This window comes from Rhea pennata, chromosome 12, assembly GCF_028389875.1.
Source record: "Rhea pennata isolate bPtePen1 chromosome 12, bPtePen1.pri, whole genome shotgun sequence".
NCBI lineage: Eukaryota > Metazoa > Chordata > Aves > Rheiformes > Rheidae > Rhea > Rhea pennata.
Window position 1 is genome coordinate 22,661,175 of NC_084674.1, and position 15,465 is coordinate 22,676,639.

General features: G+C 47.0%; 1 protein-coding gene across 2 annotated transcripts in view; it reads right to left on the bottom strand.

Annotated features, from left to right (window-relative positions):
- Positions 1-15,465, bottom strand: part of CACNA2D2 (calcium voltage-gated channel auxiliary subunit alpha2delta 2) — a 210,010-nt gene that overhangs the window by 115,043 nt on the left and 79,502 nt on the right. For both annotated transcript variants that reach the window (XM_062586057.1, XM_062586056.1), the window contains exon 3: positions 9,433-9,549. In XM_062586057.1, coding sequence (XP_062442041.1) covers positions 9,433-9,549 — 117 coding nt within the window. The remainder of the gene's footprint in view (positions 1-9,432; positions 9,550-15,465) is intronic.

Below are 15,465 nucleotides of genomic sequence, written 5' to 3' on the forward strand. Positions count from 1 at the left end.
AGCATGAGAAGTCAAAGTTCATCTCCTGGCTTACAGCTACCAGCCAGGGTATCGAGAGGAGAGATGATTTTGGGGAAGGCCAAAGTCAGGAGACAGCATTTATTTGCACGGGAAATTTAAGGAAACGAAACTGCTTGCCCTGTACAAGCAAGCTGTGCTAGGAGACCTTATAGGAGACCTTAGCCCGCTGAAGAACCTGGTTTTGCCTCCTCTTTAGCTCCAGGCACTGAGAGGGGACCCCCAGGGAAAAAAAAAAACCAAAAAAAAAAAAAAAAAAAAGACCAAAAAAAAAAACCCCAAAAAACAAACAAAAAAAAAACCACCAAAGAGCAAACTGCAATCAACCACAAAGTCCAAATTGCTTAAAAAAAGGTGAACATCCAGAAGGGGAGCAACAGTCTTCACTTGCCAAGGACAAAATAGGACAAAAGCTTCTTTGCTCATTCTTTGCCAACAGCCAGTCAAGCTCTAATAGCCTAAAGGCTCACAGGGCCCACACAGGGCTAGTAACCTGTTCTGGAGACCTAGCGTTTTACCAGGTCAGGCTCATTGCTCTGCATCCCCCTCACCTGCAACTCGAGATGCATTTGCACAACTGAGACCGCGCCGTGCCTGGGCTCCGCAGCGCCGGCTGCAGAGGGCTCGTCCCGGGAGCCCTCCACCCTCCCGCTCCCGGCGGGCCGCGGCGGTCCCCGCGCCCTCGCGGATCTCCGCCGTCGCGGGGCGCGCCGAGCGGCTTCCAAAGTCGTGAAGCAAATCGGGCTGGGCTGCTGCCAGGCATTCACGGGAGGAGAAAGGGAAACGTTCAACGCGATCTGCGTGGAAGCGCAGGAAGCCCTAAATCGCGTTAGCGCTATTAAGAAAGCTGGTTACGTTGCTCTGCAAAGGGGCCCAATACAGTTTTGATAGACTTGTTACAAACATCTGATTGTCCCTGATTAGATTAGACAATAAACTACCACCCTGGTGTGCGGGCACTGTGCAGCTCCCCTCCGCAATCTGTAAATTAGAATTCCAGACCTGGGAGATTGGATTCAAATTGGATTACTGGAGCAGGTCCAGCGCAACAGCAATTGTGAAGCATAAGACACACACACACACACAGATAAATAAATAAATGGGAATGGCCAGCCAGGATTGGATTAGGAGTGAATTAAAAATAGAATTAAAACAAAAGCCAGCAACTGGCAATTAGCAAAGAAGCAGGAAGAGGGATGGATTTGTCACTATTAATTAGCCAAGCAAAGAGATTATACCTTTAAGTGTTTTGTACTTTAGCATACGCAAAGTTGGTGTCAGCCATGGGGCCTCCTCCACGAACGCAAGAGCGCTGCAGAGGGAAGCCACTCTGTCCGTCACAGCACGCGCACAGGGCAAGAAAGCAAAAACAAAGGCAACATCTGAGCTTAACTGAACTAAGTGTATTCCCTCTTTCCTCCCCCATTTTCCTGCCATGCGAGACAGGTAGCCTGTCAAATAGTTAGGATACTGAGCTGGGGACCCAGCAGGCCAGCGTGCAGCAGCCTGTGGACTTCTCGCATGCCCAGGAACTCCCACATCATGTAAAACCTAGGGCTATGTTGAACTGCAACAGAAAAACCCACCATTGCTCCAAGTGCAGCAGCCCACATGGCCAACCAATCCAACCCAACCTACTGATGGACTGCAGCTGAGGAGAGTCTCTTTCCTGTCCCGAGACCTCTCTAGTTAAAACCCAGGATGACTGGGCGAGCTAGTCCCTGGAAGAAGTTGCTTCTGGCAGCAACTTGCACTTCCAGCAGCAGAGGAGAAATCCAAAGCAATCCCAAGGTTGCTACTAAGAGGTTCATGCTCTTGCTGAATGCTGACGTCCTTTGCTAACTGTCCTGAAGACCACATGTCTCCAAGTCCAGAGGATAGCAACACTCCAAATATGAAGGGGACCAGAAGGTGTCCTGCCGCAAGCGGCTACTCCCTATTGCTCCAGGCCAAGACAGGGAAGAGCGCAGAACAGCCTCCACCCATGGAAGGGGAAGCGGGGGAACCTCTCCGAATAGGGCTGAGAAATGCTTTGTCACATGCCAACTTCTGCACTTCAGACAAAAATTTTCATTTATCACCTCTATCGGGGAGCAGAGGAGCTGATAAACTCCATGCAACAAGTACCTGCAAGGGAAATTTCAGGGCTATCAGAATTGTTAAAGGGATAAACCTGTCCAATTAAATCCCCTTTGCACTCTTGATATATGCTTGTGCCAGACGTAAATGGAGCTTGGAACTAGTCCCAGATGAACAGTAATGCATTGAGCATTCAACCGGGACTAAAAGCACAACTGGTCTGAGCTGCTACCTCCCGCAAGCGCCCCAGCTGACCACCCCGAGAAGCCATCCCGTTAAATACCTCGTAATAACGCACCAAACGCCCACCTCCTCTCCTGTCAGAGGATCTTAAAGCATTGCAGGCTACTAACTACACCTTCACGTCAGAAGGAATAAGCAAGAGAAAATACCAGAAAGCAGGAAAACAAAACCTAGGGTGGGGGTGGAAAGCAGAGACAAAACCGAGAAGTTTGTTCAAAGCAGCAAGAAAGCTCAAACCTGCCTCATCACCAGATCAACCACCTCTCTCAATCATTCGCGCCCCTCATCTCGGTCATCTATGAACCAGCTCCCAGCCCTTGCAACGGCCCTGGCACCCAAGGCAAAGGAAGATGGGAATGCCACAACCTGCTACAGCAATTTTCACTCGGACTTACGCACCCCAGGAAAGCCACGCAGACATTCTTGCGGGGATGCTTTCAAAAAGCAAAAGCCACAGAAAACCCCCAGCGTTCTGTCCTTCGTGCTGCTTTTTCTGCCAGAAGAAACTGTCCAATGCTAAGCGCAAAGCTTTCCTACTCTTTCCTACAGGAGGATCTGAAGGCGTTCAGTGAAACACACCGTGATCTCTCATGCCTTAGCTGAGAACAGGAGCCCTAAGCCCCCATCAAACCCTTCCACTCCTGCAAATGCTTATGCTGCACTGAAGGCAAACACATAACAAAAATACGCAGTTAAACTCAGCAACTACAAAATAAACCAGACCCACACACTTTTCCCTTAATTAATCAAATTTCAGTTTAAGTGGCATTAGTTCTCCTGTTGTCAGAGTTATGCAAGGTGCATAAAACCCACTACGCACACAAAATATACTCACCCCACCCACCACCTACTCTAAGTTCAAGACATGAAACGCCACCTTGCTGTATTTCTGCTCAGTGCTTAGCATGAGCACCTGAAATCTTCATCAGGTCCCTAAACGCTTCTTTTACTATAGTAAATAATGCAAAAGACAAACTAATCATGTCTTTAGGTGCTGCTGATACAGCCTGGAGAACTCCTGGACCTGGTGAGCATCCTGCAGCAGTGAGAAAGACCTGTGCACACAAGCAGATGAGAGCATCCCTGCTCTCCAGGAAGATGAGTTATTTCTAATTGCTAGGCTTGCACACGGGCACTGCTCCCAAGCACAGATGATTATGCGGATCCTGCAACATCTAAGAGTGCCACTGTATCTAGCTAGGGTTAAGATACAGAAGAGAAGGGATTACAGCACGATGGCCCATGATCAAAACAGTCAGGACTGGGACACCACCAAAACGGCCACACAGTTCCTGTTACAGATCAAATAGCCTTCATCTCTCCAAGTCTGCACTGGAGAAGGACAGGATGCAAGAGCACACACTGAAAATGAGATAAGAGAAGGCACGCACCCAATGGATTAGGAAGAGTTTATGGGCTGGCTTACAGAAGTAATGTTTGGTACTTACCGCACACAGCTGAGATCCACAGGAAACATAACAAGCTTTACCTTAAGCCAAAAAATTTTGCCAGTTGTATATAGCATGCAAAACTAAAAAGCCTCTTTAGAAAAGACACAGGCACAGCCATGCCAGCCTCGACACCTGGACAAATGCTTCAGACAGGCCATCTAGACTATCAAAAGCCAGCAGGGCAAAGGGAGCCTGGCCAGCCTTGTGCCTGTTGTGCCTTCCCTTTGCCAAGCTTCACACCCAGGAACCATCAGCCAGCGATGCGGATGATCCTGGCTGCCAGGACTGGTCACAGAGATGGGCGATACCTGAGAGCCAGGGCCTCGGCTGCCCAGCGCCTTTCTGCTCCCATCCCCACATCTGCTCCTGGCATCCCATGCTAGGTAATGCCAGAGCATGCAGATATTTGCACTATTTTTTTTTTTATGGATAAGGAGGACTCTTTTTAGAGATGGGAGAAGAACATCAGTTTAGACAGCAATCTTTAGGCAGGTCACCATGTATAAATAGCTCCCTTTAGGGCATAACCCACACAGTAAATTGTGGGATGCGCCATTCTCCGGAGGCAAAGCAAATTGTCTGTGGTTAAATATGCGAAGGATGAAGCAGTTATCATCCAAAGCAGCCTTCACAAAAAAAAAAAAAAAAAAAAAAAAAAAAAAAAAAAAAGGAACAAGCCTAAAACATACCCTAGGAGCTAAAATTTCCACCTCTCAGCCTGCTCCTCCCTCCAGTCACAACTCCCTTCTCTCACTGGGATATTTGCCGACCTGAAAAAGAGGGGAGCACTACTAGATGGTACACCAGGAGCAATGACCTCCTCTTTGATGTTTATTTTGTGTGTGTGTGTGTGTGTGTGCACGCCCTATACTACAGGGAGGCTGTTATGGCAATAGAAGAATTTTCCCAAGGTGTTGAGCTTGCACAGCAGAAATAAGGTCAGCAGCTCCTCAGCTGCTTGCTCTGACACTTGCTGAAGTCTTTCATCACCCCAGCAGCTCTCTCCCTTTGATCCATAGTTTGGCATTTCCAGTACAGGTAAGGAAAGGAGCACACTGTGGAAATCACCTTTGTGGCCGCAAGTATTAGACAAAGCTGGGGCATCCGTGGAAGTGGCACACTGAATGCAGTGCGACAGAGGAGCAGCCCAGGCCAGCACCAAATCTGTGTGCAGGGAGAGTACAAAACAGGAATGGCAAATGGCAACCTGCGAGGGCTGAAGGCAAAGGAAAGAGGGATGGTAGGTGGTGACAGGGAAGAAGAGATCAACATGTGTTCTAGGCACAATCTCCATCCTATGGCATAGGGAACACGAGGGACTGGATTTGATGACAACATGCTTCTTCTAGCACCCCCTATTTTCTCTGCAGTAAAAAGGAAAAGAAACCTCAGACTAGCTCATCTTCACCAAACTCACTGCCACTCAAACTGCCACCAAGGCTGAAGACCAAGGGAAGGTCTAGCCACTGCTGGTGAATTCCACAATCCTAGAAAGGGTAAACTAGGAGAGGAAAAGAGAGGAGAAGCGAGAAAAACATGCCTCAGTCCTCGGACTCCAGAGCTGGCAGCCATCCCATACAACACCATTGACAACAGCTTTTTCCCTGGGTTGCACAGCGCTCCAACGGCAGCAAATGCCAGTTGGGCGGGAGACGCTCAGAGTTACTGAAGGTAGGAAATAAAACATCAAGGAGACTAATCATTTTAGTTTTGTCTTCTAAAGAAATTGAAAGAAAATGTAGCCTAGTGGCACAAGTCTCTGGGCACATTCAGGCAAGAAAGTGTCTGAACACACCAAGAGATGAAAGAAGAGACAGGAGACTTAAATAAGTCAAACAGAAGAAAAAAGCAGCAAAAGAACATACTTGGCAAAAAAAAAAAAAAAAAAAAAAAGCAGCCTATTCAGTTCTAGTCTCAGATGATGTCAAGCCATGAGCCAGCCAACTGTGATTCCCAGCACAAGGAAAACACAGCAGGGATGACACAGACATTAACTCCCTACTAGTCTTCTGGAAATCTGCCACCTCTTTCCTTTCCCAAGAGTAAAGGAAAAAATTTTTCTAGGCTCTAACAGGTGCAAGTTTGTTAGCATGGACATGAAGACGCTCTTAAATTTGCACCTGCTCAGGAACATACCTGCTTCCTTACTCCTCGCCCTCTGAAAGATCCCTAGAGCTTCCTTGTACCGTAACAGGCTAGGTAAACATGCCATCCCCTCCAAGAGTCAAGCCCTTCAGCAATGACAGATGCTTTCATTTTAAACAACAAGGGCTGTACTTCAGGGATTGAAGACCCTTGGTTCTCACTTACGCTTGAAAAGACAAGGGAGCTGGAACTACAGAGTCTAAAGGAGACAGAGAGCAGCCTTGAAGCAGTAGAGTCTTCACCATGGGGAAAGGATGATGGAGGACACCAGGGAAAAGGCAGCAATGCTGATCCAAGTCCATGTCTAATAGAGGCTGCTGTGTGAAACTCTGGATAGAGGTCCCCCAGTATCCAGATGTAGATGCTGTTCTCTAGTGTCAGCTGGCCCAGGTGGCGATTACAAAGATCCTGAGACAGAAAAATTTTGAGCAGGAGGAGACTGACATCAGATATGATGGTCTGGAACAAAAAGGGAAAGACAGCTTCCAAATAGCCATCTCCTTGTAGATGACTTATTCTGGGAAGCAATTACCCCCTGTGTCACACACCTCTGACTCCGGTACCCTTCTGAAATGCATGCGGTAAATGAAAACGTCCTGCTAGTGCCAGACCACTGCTACCTCATAGCACAGCATCAGCCCATAGCCCTCAGAAGCTGAACAAGCGTCACGAAGTTTGGTTTCTGTATGTTTGATTTTAGGTTCTAGAAATCAAACACAAAAGGAAGGAAACTATGTATTATTAATAAATGCTCTGCACATAGTTTAACTTTAATCATATTAATATTTTTGCTTAGAAACAGCAGAAAGCAGGCTCTTTGATGACTAGACTAAATCACCACCTAATCAGAATACCACTCTGGTATTGTGCATTTATCATGTGTGCCCAAAGGCTATCTAGCACCCTCCTACAAAGTCTCATTGAAGCACAAGCAATATCCCTTCAACCCCCTACAGAACAGGGAGAGAGGGAGGCAGAGAGTAGAGTAAGTACCTAAGCAATGCAACAATTCCTACTTTAAGAAAAGGCTCCTTTTCTCTCTCCTCACCTGCCTTCACTCATACATGGAGTCTCACCTGACTCAGATGCTGAAAAATACATTCTGAGAAGTCATCACTCTTGTGAGTCACGAGAGAAGGGGGGGGGGAATGACTCCATGCGATATGATTCAATTAAGGAGAGCTGAGACAGAAGAAAACAAAGGCTGGAGAGTGGAAAAAGCTATGGAAGCCCCATTGCTAACAGCAAGCTTTGCAAAAAACGATCCTGATCTCTACACAGAGGAAATACAGCAGATCCCATTTCTCTTCTTCCCATTAACTTCCCCATTTCCAGATTTTGTGGTCAATACCACCAATCCAAGACATCAAGTATTAACACGCAAACTGGATATAAAAGACTGCTCCTTCCACCCACTGCACTCTGAAGACGTCCTCTCAAGAGGACCAGTTCAGGTCACTGGATCATTGTTTCCACTGCAACAAAACAGCTACAAGCGCTAGTTATCTAACAAACATTGCTAGAACCACTCCTCAGCGATGGATGAGCCCTTAATAATAATAAAAAATAAATAAAAAAATAAAAAAACACAACAAGTCCTGCCCAAAATATCAAATGGAAACGAATCAAATTGGAAGACAAACAAGGTTATTTGTACCACAAGGCGCTAGCCCTACCTTTGTCCTAGCAGTAGGAGATGCACAGACTCTTTTCGAGTCTGTGCAAGTCATAGAATATGTTAAGGAAAAAACAAAGTGACTGATCTGATGAAACAGCACAGTGGCAACCACTCAGCACCATCTTCCCGTATGGCTCAATGTTACTGCCCTGCCCATCCCACAGGGGCCATGTGTTGTCCAGACGCACGTTAAGTTTGTGGCTAACTTCTGTCACGCACACCTTCCTCTAACATCCACAGAGCGGGCACGTTGTCTTTGGAAGTTCAAGTAGACAATACATACGCAAAAACTATAGACACGGCGATGAAATTTCATGTCAGAAAAAGCAAAGTCAAAAAGCTGCTTTTTTTTTTCCCCCTCCTCTCGGTCTGGGAAGAAACAGTTTCCACAGTTTGGGAGCTCATCCACCCACCCGCTCCCACATCAGGCAGCTTGTCTTGTTCTGCTGTCTTCTTCTGAGCTCAGGCTGCACAACTTCTCTCCAATGCCACCCTAGACCATTGCTCATGCTGCAATGAAACCGCTCCAAGTGACAAAAAACACTCTCCTGGGCCTTGGTCCTACCTTCCCCCCCCCCACCTTGTTCTTCATTTCTGCAAATCCAAACACAGTGGTGACAGTGCCCACATATCTAATCCCACCTCAGCTCCTTCCACTCAAAATAAGTGCTCGGCATGAATCCCAAATAGGCCTAACCTTTACCTCACGGACACAAGGGCCAAACACAGTCTTCTCCACCCAAATCCCTACAGCTACATCTTTGTCAGTCACTGTAGAGAGCCCCGTACTACTCTGCCGGTCACACAGGCCCTCAACACTTTTGACTCAGATCCCGTGAGTTTGAGGCTCCCCTGGCTGACATAGGTGCTACCACAACAGCTATACTATCCGCTCTGAGCCTTCTCCTTGTCTGTCACTCAACAAAACCACCCCCAGTTAATCAAGCTGCAAGCCAAGTCCAGCTGGTATTACCAGATGCAGAACTTCTTCCCGCTTGGTACAATCAGGTATTGGAGAGGACATTACAGCTCTTGGAAGTGAAACTCATACATGGGTCTCCTATCACTCTGCAGCAGAGACGATATTTCCATTTCTCCAGCCTGGCAATTATTTGTCTCCATTCCAGGGGTAGAAAACACAGTAGCAGAGTATAGCCTTGCTGCTGCCTCATCACAGACATCGTCAGGTTCTGCGGAGCCTGTACCATGAGCAGGTTACCTTGCTTTACTCCAGATAAAGTGAACTCATTTAAAAAAGGAGTGCTACAAAATAGGACAGTAGATTGGAAACGTACGTGGGCGCCCACGAGGCCAACTCGCATACGCAGTCAATCACAAGACTCAAGTGCCAGGCACTAGCACACTAACATTTTGGTTCATGCTGTCCTTAACAGGAAAAAAACTCCACTTGTCTGAAATGTTTTCATAAGCTATTGTAGGGAAGATGAAGTACCTTTGCTCCTTTTCCCCACATATCCAGTTAAATGACTGGGTAGAACTTGTCGTCAGGCTTTTACAGTCACTTTTATTCTTGTGGCAGCACCTTCAAATGTTAACATGACAACGGAAGGAGATAGGAATCTAGTAGATTCCTGTACTAGACCCTTACATGATACTTCTTAGCCTCACACCCTAAACATATTCCAGAAAACATCCATATGAACCTGCACAGCTGCAGAAGATGCAGTTCCCAGAAAAAGCCACACAACCACAGAAACTATAAAGGAGGCAAGATCATAATACTATACCAGCATCAACTCTTTTCCTTAAAACTGAATATAATAGTCAAAGAATTCGCATATGAGGGCATCCCCTTACCTTTAAAGCACGGACTTTCTTGGCCAAGAGGCTCTCGATGTCCCCTGCAACCTTCTCCACTAATTTCCTGGGCACATTCTCCTTGACTTCAAATAGGTTTCTATTCTCATTGTAGATCTACAAAGAGAAACAAGAGAAAGACAGTCAGTATAATAGATAAACACAGCAAATGGTCTTCCCACCGAAAGGCTGACCCTTTAACACAGAAGAATTCTAGTCACATCGATTAGATAGCAACATAAGCTTTGGAAATGAGGGGAAAAAGGGGAAAAATGCACTGGAACCAGAAAATACACGTGATCCAGTGCCCATACCACTGGTTTTATGATGCCTTCCTTCACACCTGCAGGCCACAGGCATCCCCCTCCCACCCACAAGCTGAGCTGCCCACCACACTGCCCATGCACCCACACCTCTGCTTAGCCAAACCGGCAGCAGAGGCAGAGCCACCGCGTTGCTGTATTATTCCCCTTTTAAATGTGTGCTGGCGCACCAAGCTTGCAGCTGTGACCCATGGCCCACTCTTCCAAGCCGCATCACACAACCACGAAGGACAGCACCAGCCCCAAGGGACACGCTGCTGGCATGAGCACCAGCCCAATGGAAAGGGATCTGTCCCAACGGCAAGAGGCTTCTGCTCCCATAACCAGTGAAGCGTTCATGACTGTATCGACAGTGTCAGCACAAGACTTCTGAATCACCAACACCTCTGTTGCCTCCTCAGGGCATCTGTTCGACCTGTTAACTCAGTCGCTTGCACCTGAGTTTGCAGACAAAGACAAGGGGCAGGAGGAACTTTTTTTAACAGTCATCTGAGATTACTAAAAAGCCTTATGCTGTGTTTAAAAAAACTTTTTTTGAAGTAAGTTATTCAAAGGTAACTATGCAGCAAACACCACAGACACTCTTGCTTCTCCCTGAATCCTTGGGCTACTTGTAAACACCTGGAACTCCAGGCCTGAAAATCTCTAGCAGCAGAAACCCCTCCAAGGAGACCTAGACCTTCCTGAGGACACAGCTGACTTCCCATGCCTGAGACGTCCATGCTAAGTGTCTGGTCCCTGCATGAGCTTCCATGCTCCTTGGGAGTTGAATCATATAATCTCATCCTACCTACAAACAAAAAACAAAGGGAGGAGGGGGAAAAAAAAGAAAAAAAAACCAAAACCAGCTTTCTCTGGTGCTTCATTAGAGGCAAAACAGTCTGCCTATTTGACTGCCAGTTTGTTGCAGACCTGACCATTACAACAACAGATGAGACTACCTGGTGAAGAAACTATTTTTCACAGAACACCCGCATGTCCCTGCCTTAGGTTGCAGAGGAGCACCAAAATACAAACCATAACCAAGCTGTTGTGATGCAGATGTGTACCTCAGAAATCACTGCATTTGGGCCAGCACTGGCAGCATGAAGGAACAACTGAGGACAGGTTTGGCTAGAAATACTCACCAGGTTGACTTCACTACCATGACTCTTTCCCTTGGTTCTGCCAGAACAAATAAAGGTAGTGAAACTCAGTGCTTTAAGGGCGGGCATGGCTGGTGCCCAGGATCCAAAGAGCAGCACATCATGCACCCATGGTTAGAGCCACTGCACAGCTGAGACCTACTTCCTGCAAAATACCTCTAAGCACCAAGGAAGACTGCAGCCACTGGATGGATCAGTGACCTGATCTAGCACAACACAAACTAGAACTCCATGCTCATGGAAACCAGCAATCACAGAATTGGTAAGGTTGGAAGGGACCTTTGGAGATCATCTAGTCCAACCCTCAAACGAGTGGCCCATATGGGGATTGAACCCGTGACCCTGGCATTATTAACACCACGCTCTAACCAACTGAGCTAACCCTAACCCCCATGATGCTCTAGAACTCCACGTCTTGTTGGTTGCTGGAAGAGCCAAAAGAGAAGAAAGATTCTGCTGGCACTACACATACAATATTAATGGACAAATGGGGCTCCGCTCCCTACAGCTGCCAGGCAGATGCATGTCACATCACTGCAGAATTGTTTAGGAGATGTGAGTAACAACTCTTGCTCTGTATTCTAGGGCCTCAAGAGAGCAATGAGCACAGTTAACCAATATGATGCACACCAAGTCCAGGACAACACAAGGAACGGACAACAGCTGGGGCTGCCGTTTAGGAACAGCAAAGCAGACTGTGAAGTGCAGTCCAACATGATCTTTGTTCCTATATCAGGAACCCAGGAGCAGGACAAAAACACCATAGAAAACATCCTTCTGATATGCTCTCAGACTACTTATTCCACTCTTTCTCTTCCAGAAATTCATAAGCAGGAAGCAGCTCTGCTCAATGGAAGGCAGCTGGCAATGAATTCAGAAGCCTGAGTAGGGAGGGGGGGTAGATTCTCCAACAGCTTCCACTCTCCTTTTGTGGTTTAACAAAGTGGTTTCAGCAGCTGAAACCACAGGAGTACATTCTGAAACTAAGCCAAGGGGTGCTCTTTTGGCTTTGTACAGTCCCTCCAGACCTACAGGCTTAATCTTCAAGTTTCAACCTGGCTTGAAGACTCTTGCTGCAGCCCCTATTTTGCCCAAGCCTTCTGATAAGCCAGCTCCTCCCTTCTTCTGTACCACTAGCAAATTCCTGACAACAATCCTTTTGTCAGCCTTTCATCCAGATACACCACTCCTCAATTCTAGTTCTGCTCCAGGCACCTATTTTTCCAAAAATCCCTAGAGAGTCAAGTAATTTTACCTTGGCTGCCAGGAGTGATATTCCACCCCACTCCTATCAGAGTGGCATACAAAATGCTCAGAATAGCTCATCTCTGAACCTTTGGGAGAGAACAGCATCCTTGTAAGTTCTCCTGGTTAGTGACCTGTAAGAACTCTGCAGACAAGCAAAGAGCAGGGACACTGCAAGCCAAAAACCTGCAATATTAGCCTGGCTCCTCAGGCTCCAGAAAACAGGTAGGACTTTGCTCCATCGCCCTCTCCAAGCCTCCTGCTCTCTCAGGCTCCAGGTCTGCTGGTTTTCAAGGAGTAAAAAGAAATCAACTCCAAGCACAACGTTTTTCAGCCAACTCTAGTTCAAGGGCTCCATCCAGATCGTTTCGGTCCCCAAACTGCCTGCGTTCCACATCGGTTTGGCACCGCCTGTCTTTTGCTATAGGAGGTCACTACACGAGGGCTGCAATGTCGAAGAGAACGATTAGAAAGATGACCCTTTCTACAGGCAACCTCAGACTGCAGAAGTAAATTTTAGATGTTTTGCATTTTGAGCCCCATCGCACCCCAAGGCTCAGACTGAAGTGTATGTACTGCCAACAACAAGGGATCCTGCGCTAGAGCGGAAAAAACCCACCTCACATCAGCGCAGGAAGGGTTAAGCAAGCAAAACAACATGAAGCAATATTTTCTCATGCTCTTTTTTCCCTTTGGTAAGTACCAGCATGACAAAATAATGTTGTGTGTTTGGAAGGCGCACACTACCTCCAGCTGAGCAGCAGCAATTAGGAAAGCAAAAGAAGAACAATCTTCAAGGAGAAAGCTTTGGATAAGGAGGGCGTCCTGACATTAGTATTTTCCTATTATGAAACAAAAAATTGGCTTCTATTGGTTCCAGGCAGAAATAGTGACTGTCCACAAGGGAGAAGAGGGGGGAGGGGGGAGAAGGGGAGAAAAAAAAAAAAAAATCCACAACCAACCAAAACCACTCAGGAGATGTTCCTCCATGCTCTCTGCAGCTGCAGAGCTCTGCAGACCTTGTTGGCTAAACGGTTTATCTGTGTTAATTAGAACAATTCAACACAAATTAATAGTGACCATACATGCACAAGAACGCATTAGATAGGCAGGGGAATGGCAGCGCTCCACACAATTAAGATAACGTTATGCTTTCCGTTGTAACATTTTGCTTTGGTTTGTTTAAAACTCGGCCAGGTTTAACTCAGAGATGACATTTTCCACACTAGGTTTTTCCTTGGACTGAATTAAGGGCAGAGTTCTTGGGTCAAAGACATCCCTACCATTTCTCAGGTATGGCAAAGCACTCAGATTTGCCCGCAGTAGAAGAACATTGAGAATTATTGCAATTCTCCTGTGACCTTGTGCTCTGAAATATGGGTTTGGAATTCGCAAACAGGAGTGGTCTGGGGTCAGGAAACTGCTGCTTCCAAGTCCATGTAGAGATACTCGACTTAAGCCATGCTATCAGTCCCAGGGAGAAGGGGGGATGCAGCTGGCACGCTCTTGGGGGACTGGTTTTTCCTCAGAAGATTTTGCAGTCTCTTTGCGAACATGCCCCATCCCCATCTGCATGTGTCACCCAACAGGCAAAGCGAGCACATGGCAATGCAGGAGCACAAGAGCAAAGCCAAGTTCTTCTTGCAAAGCTCCATATATTTATATAAATAAGTGTATATACACACACACACGTGGAAAGGGCTTTAGCCCCTGGGTTAGCCTTGCTCAGGTTGGGGATCTAGGCATGGAAGTGGGAAGAGGAGCCCAGCAGCAGGCAAAGAGAGAGTTGTTAAGTGGCAGGAGTAGGGGGAAAATTACTGACACAGGCAAAACAGATTCTCATTTCTTTCTAATTTCAGCTTGGTATTGAAGTGGGAGTGGGGAGAAGAGGACAACCTGTAACCTGAAAAACTTCACCCCAAATACTTCAAAGCATAGTGCAGTTATAAACAGCTGAGTATATGATACGAACCAGCAAAGCACTAAGCAGCCTTACTAAAAAGCAGAGCAAGTAACACAACCAATTATCAATACATGTTCACAGCAGCAACTGTATAATCCAAGAGGCAGATCTGAGATTGCCTCAGAATATTCATCCTCTAAAATCACTTGTTTGCCTTGCTCCTAATGCACAATAAGTTATGCTTATCTCTGCTATTAATTCCCTCAGTGCCTATATATCCAGTGAGTTGTCAAGGTTTAGGAAAGCATTTGCCACTACCCAATTCCCTATGCATGCACCATGCAACTGTGCCTGAGTACAGGGGAAAAAAGGGGGCAGAAATATTCCCATTCCTGTAGCGCTCCCTCACCAGCTTACTGAGACACCAGGAGGAAGCTCTGGCACCTTCCCATGGTTCAGTTTGTCCGATCATAAAATATTAAGGAAAACAGCTAGAACCCAGAGGCGTTCCCTTTACAGGGGTGCAAGGTGGGCACCCCGGTGCTCTGGCAGGAGACACTGCTGCACCTGGTTGGGCTTGTGCTGCACACAGTACTGTCACACAAAGGCTTCTGCTCTGGATAATACTTGCTTTCCAGATATCTTCTGCTCCATCCTAGAATGTGTCCAATACACCTGGCCTGGACAGCTACAGTCCAAACATCAACCTTTAATCATAGTGCAAACCCAGCGTGCTTGCAGAAGAGCAAGCTACTTTCCTGCTTCCAGACAACACGCGTAGATGTACCTACCGGTGCTTCAGGTGAGGAAGGCCAAAGACCAAACTAATCTCCAATGACATAACAGCCCCACGCTCTACATGGGTGCCCTGAAAAGGGAGGGATGGTGAGACAACCCCTCATGCAGAAGGGAGACCACACCATGTCATACCCTACAGAGGTCATAAAACTGTAGAAATTAAAAGCTTTTGCCCTCCCAGCACTATTAGGTGGTGAGAGAGGGGAAACCAGTTCAGAAGAAAATTTGAAGTCCCAGAGCCAAGGCCGTGCTCCTCAGATCCATACAGTGACCCAGCTCTGATCTCTGCAGAGGGTTGCACATGCACAACAAGGGTTGTAGTTGGTACAACAGATAAGCCTGTTGGTCTCCCCCAACAGACAAGAAGTCTGGGCCATTTGGAGTCTCATCTCACCTATGCACACTGCTCACACACAAATGCACGCTCAAGCACCCGGAGCATCTCTGTAAGGAGCCCTGGCACATGCCAGCTCCAGCCTCTCAGCTGTGGCGTGCCGACGGCCAAGGCTGGAGCACTCCACCAACCCTGGTATGCTCCTGCAGCCTGCCATTTCCCAGGCATGCCTTAAAAACAGAGCTCCAACTCTTCTGTGCATCATGTATTTCACTTGATGCCCTT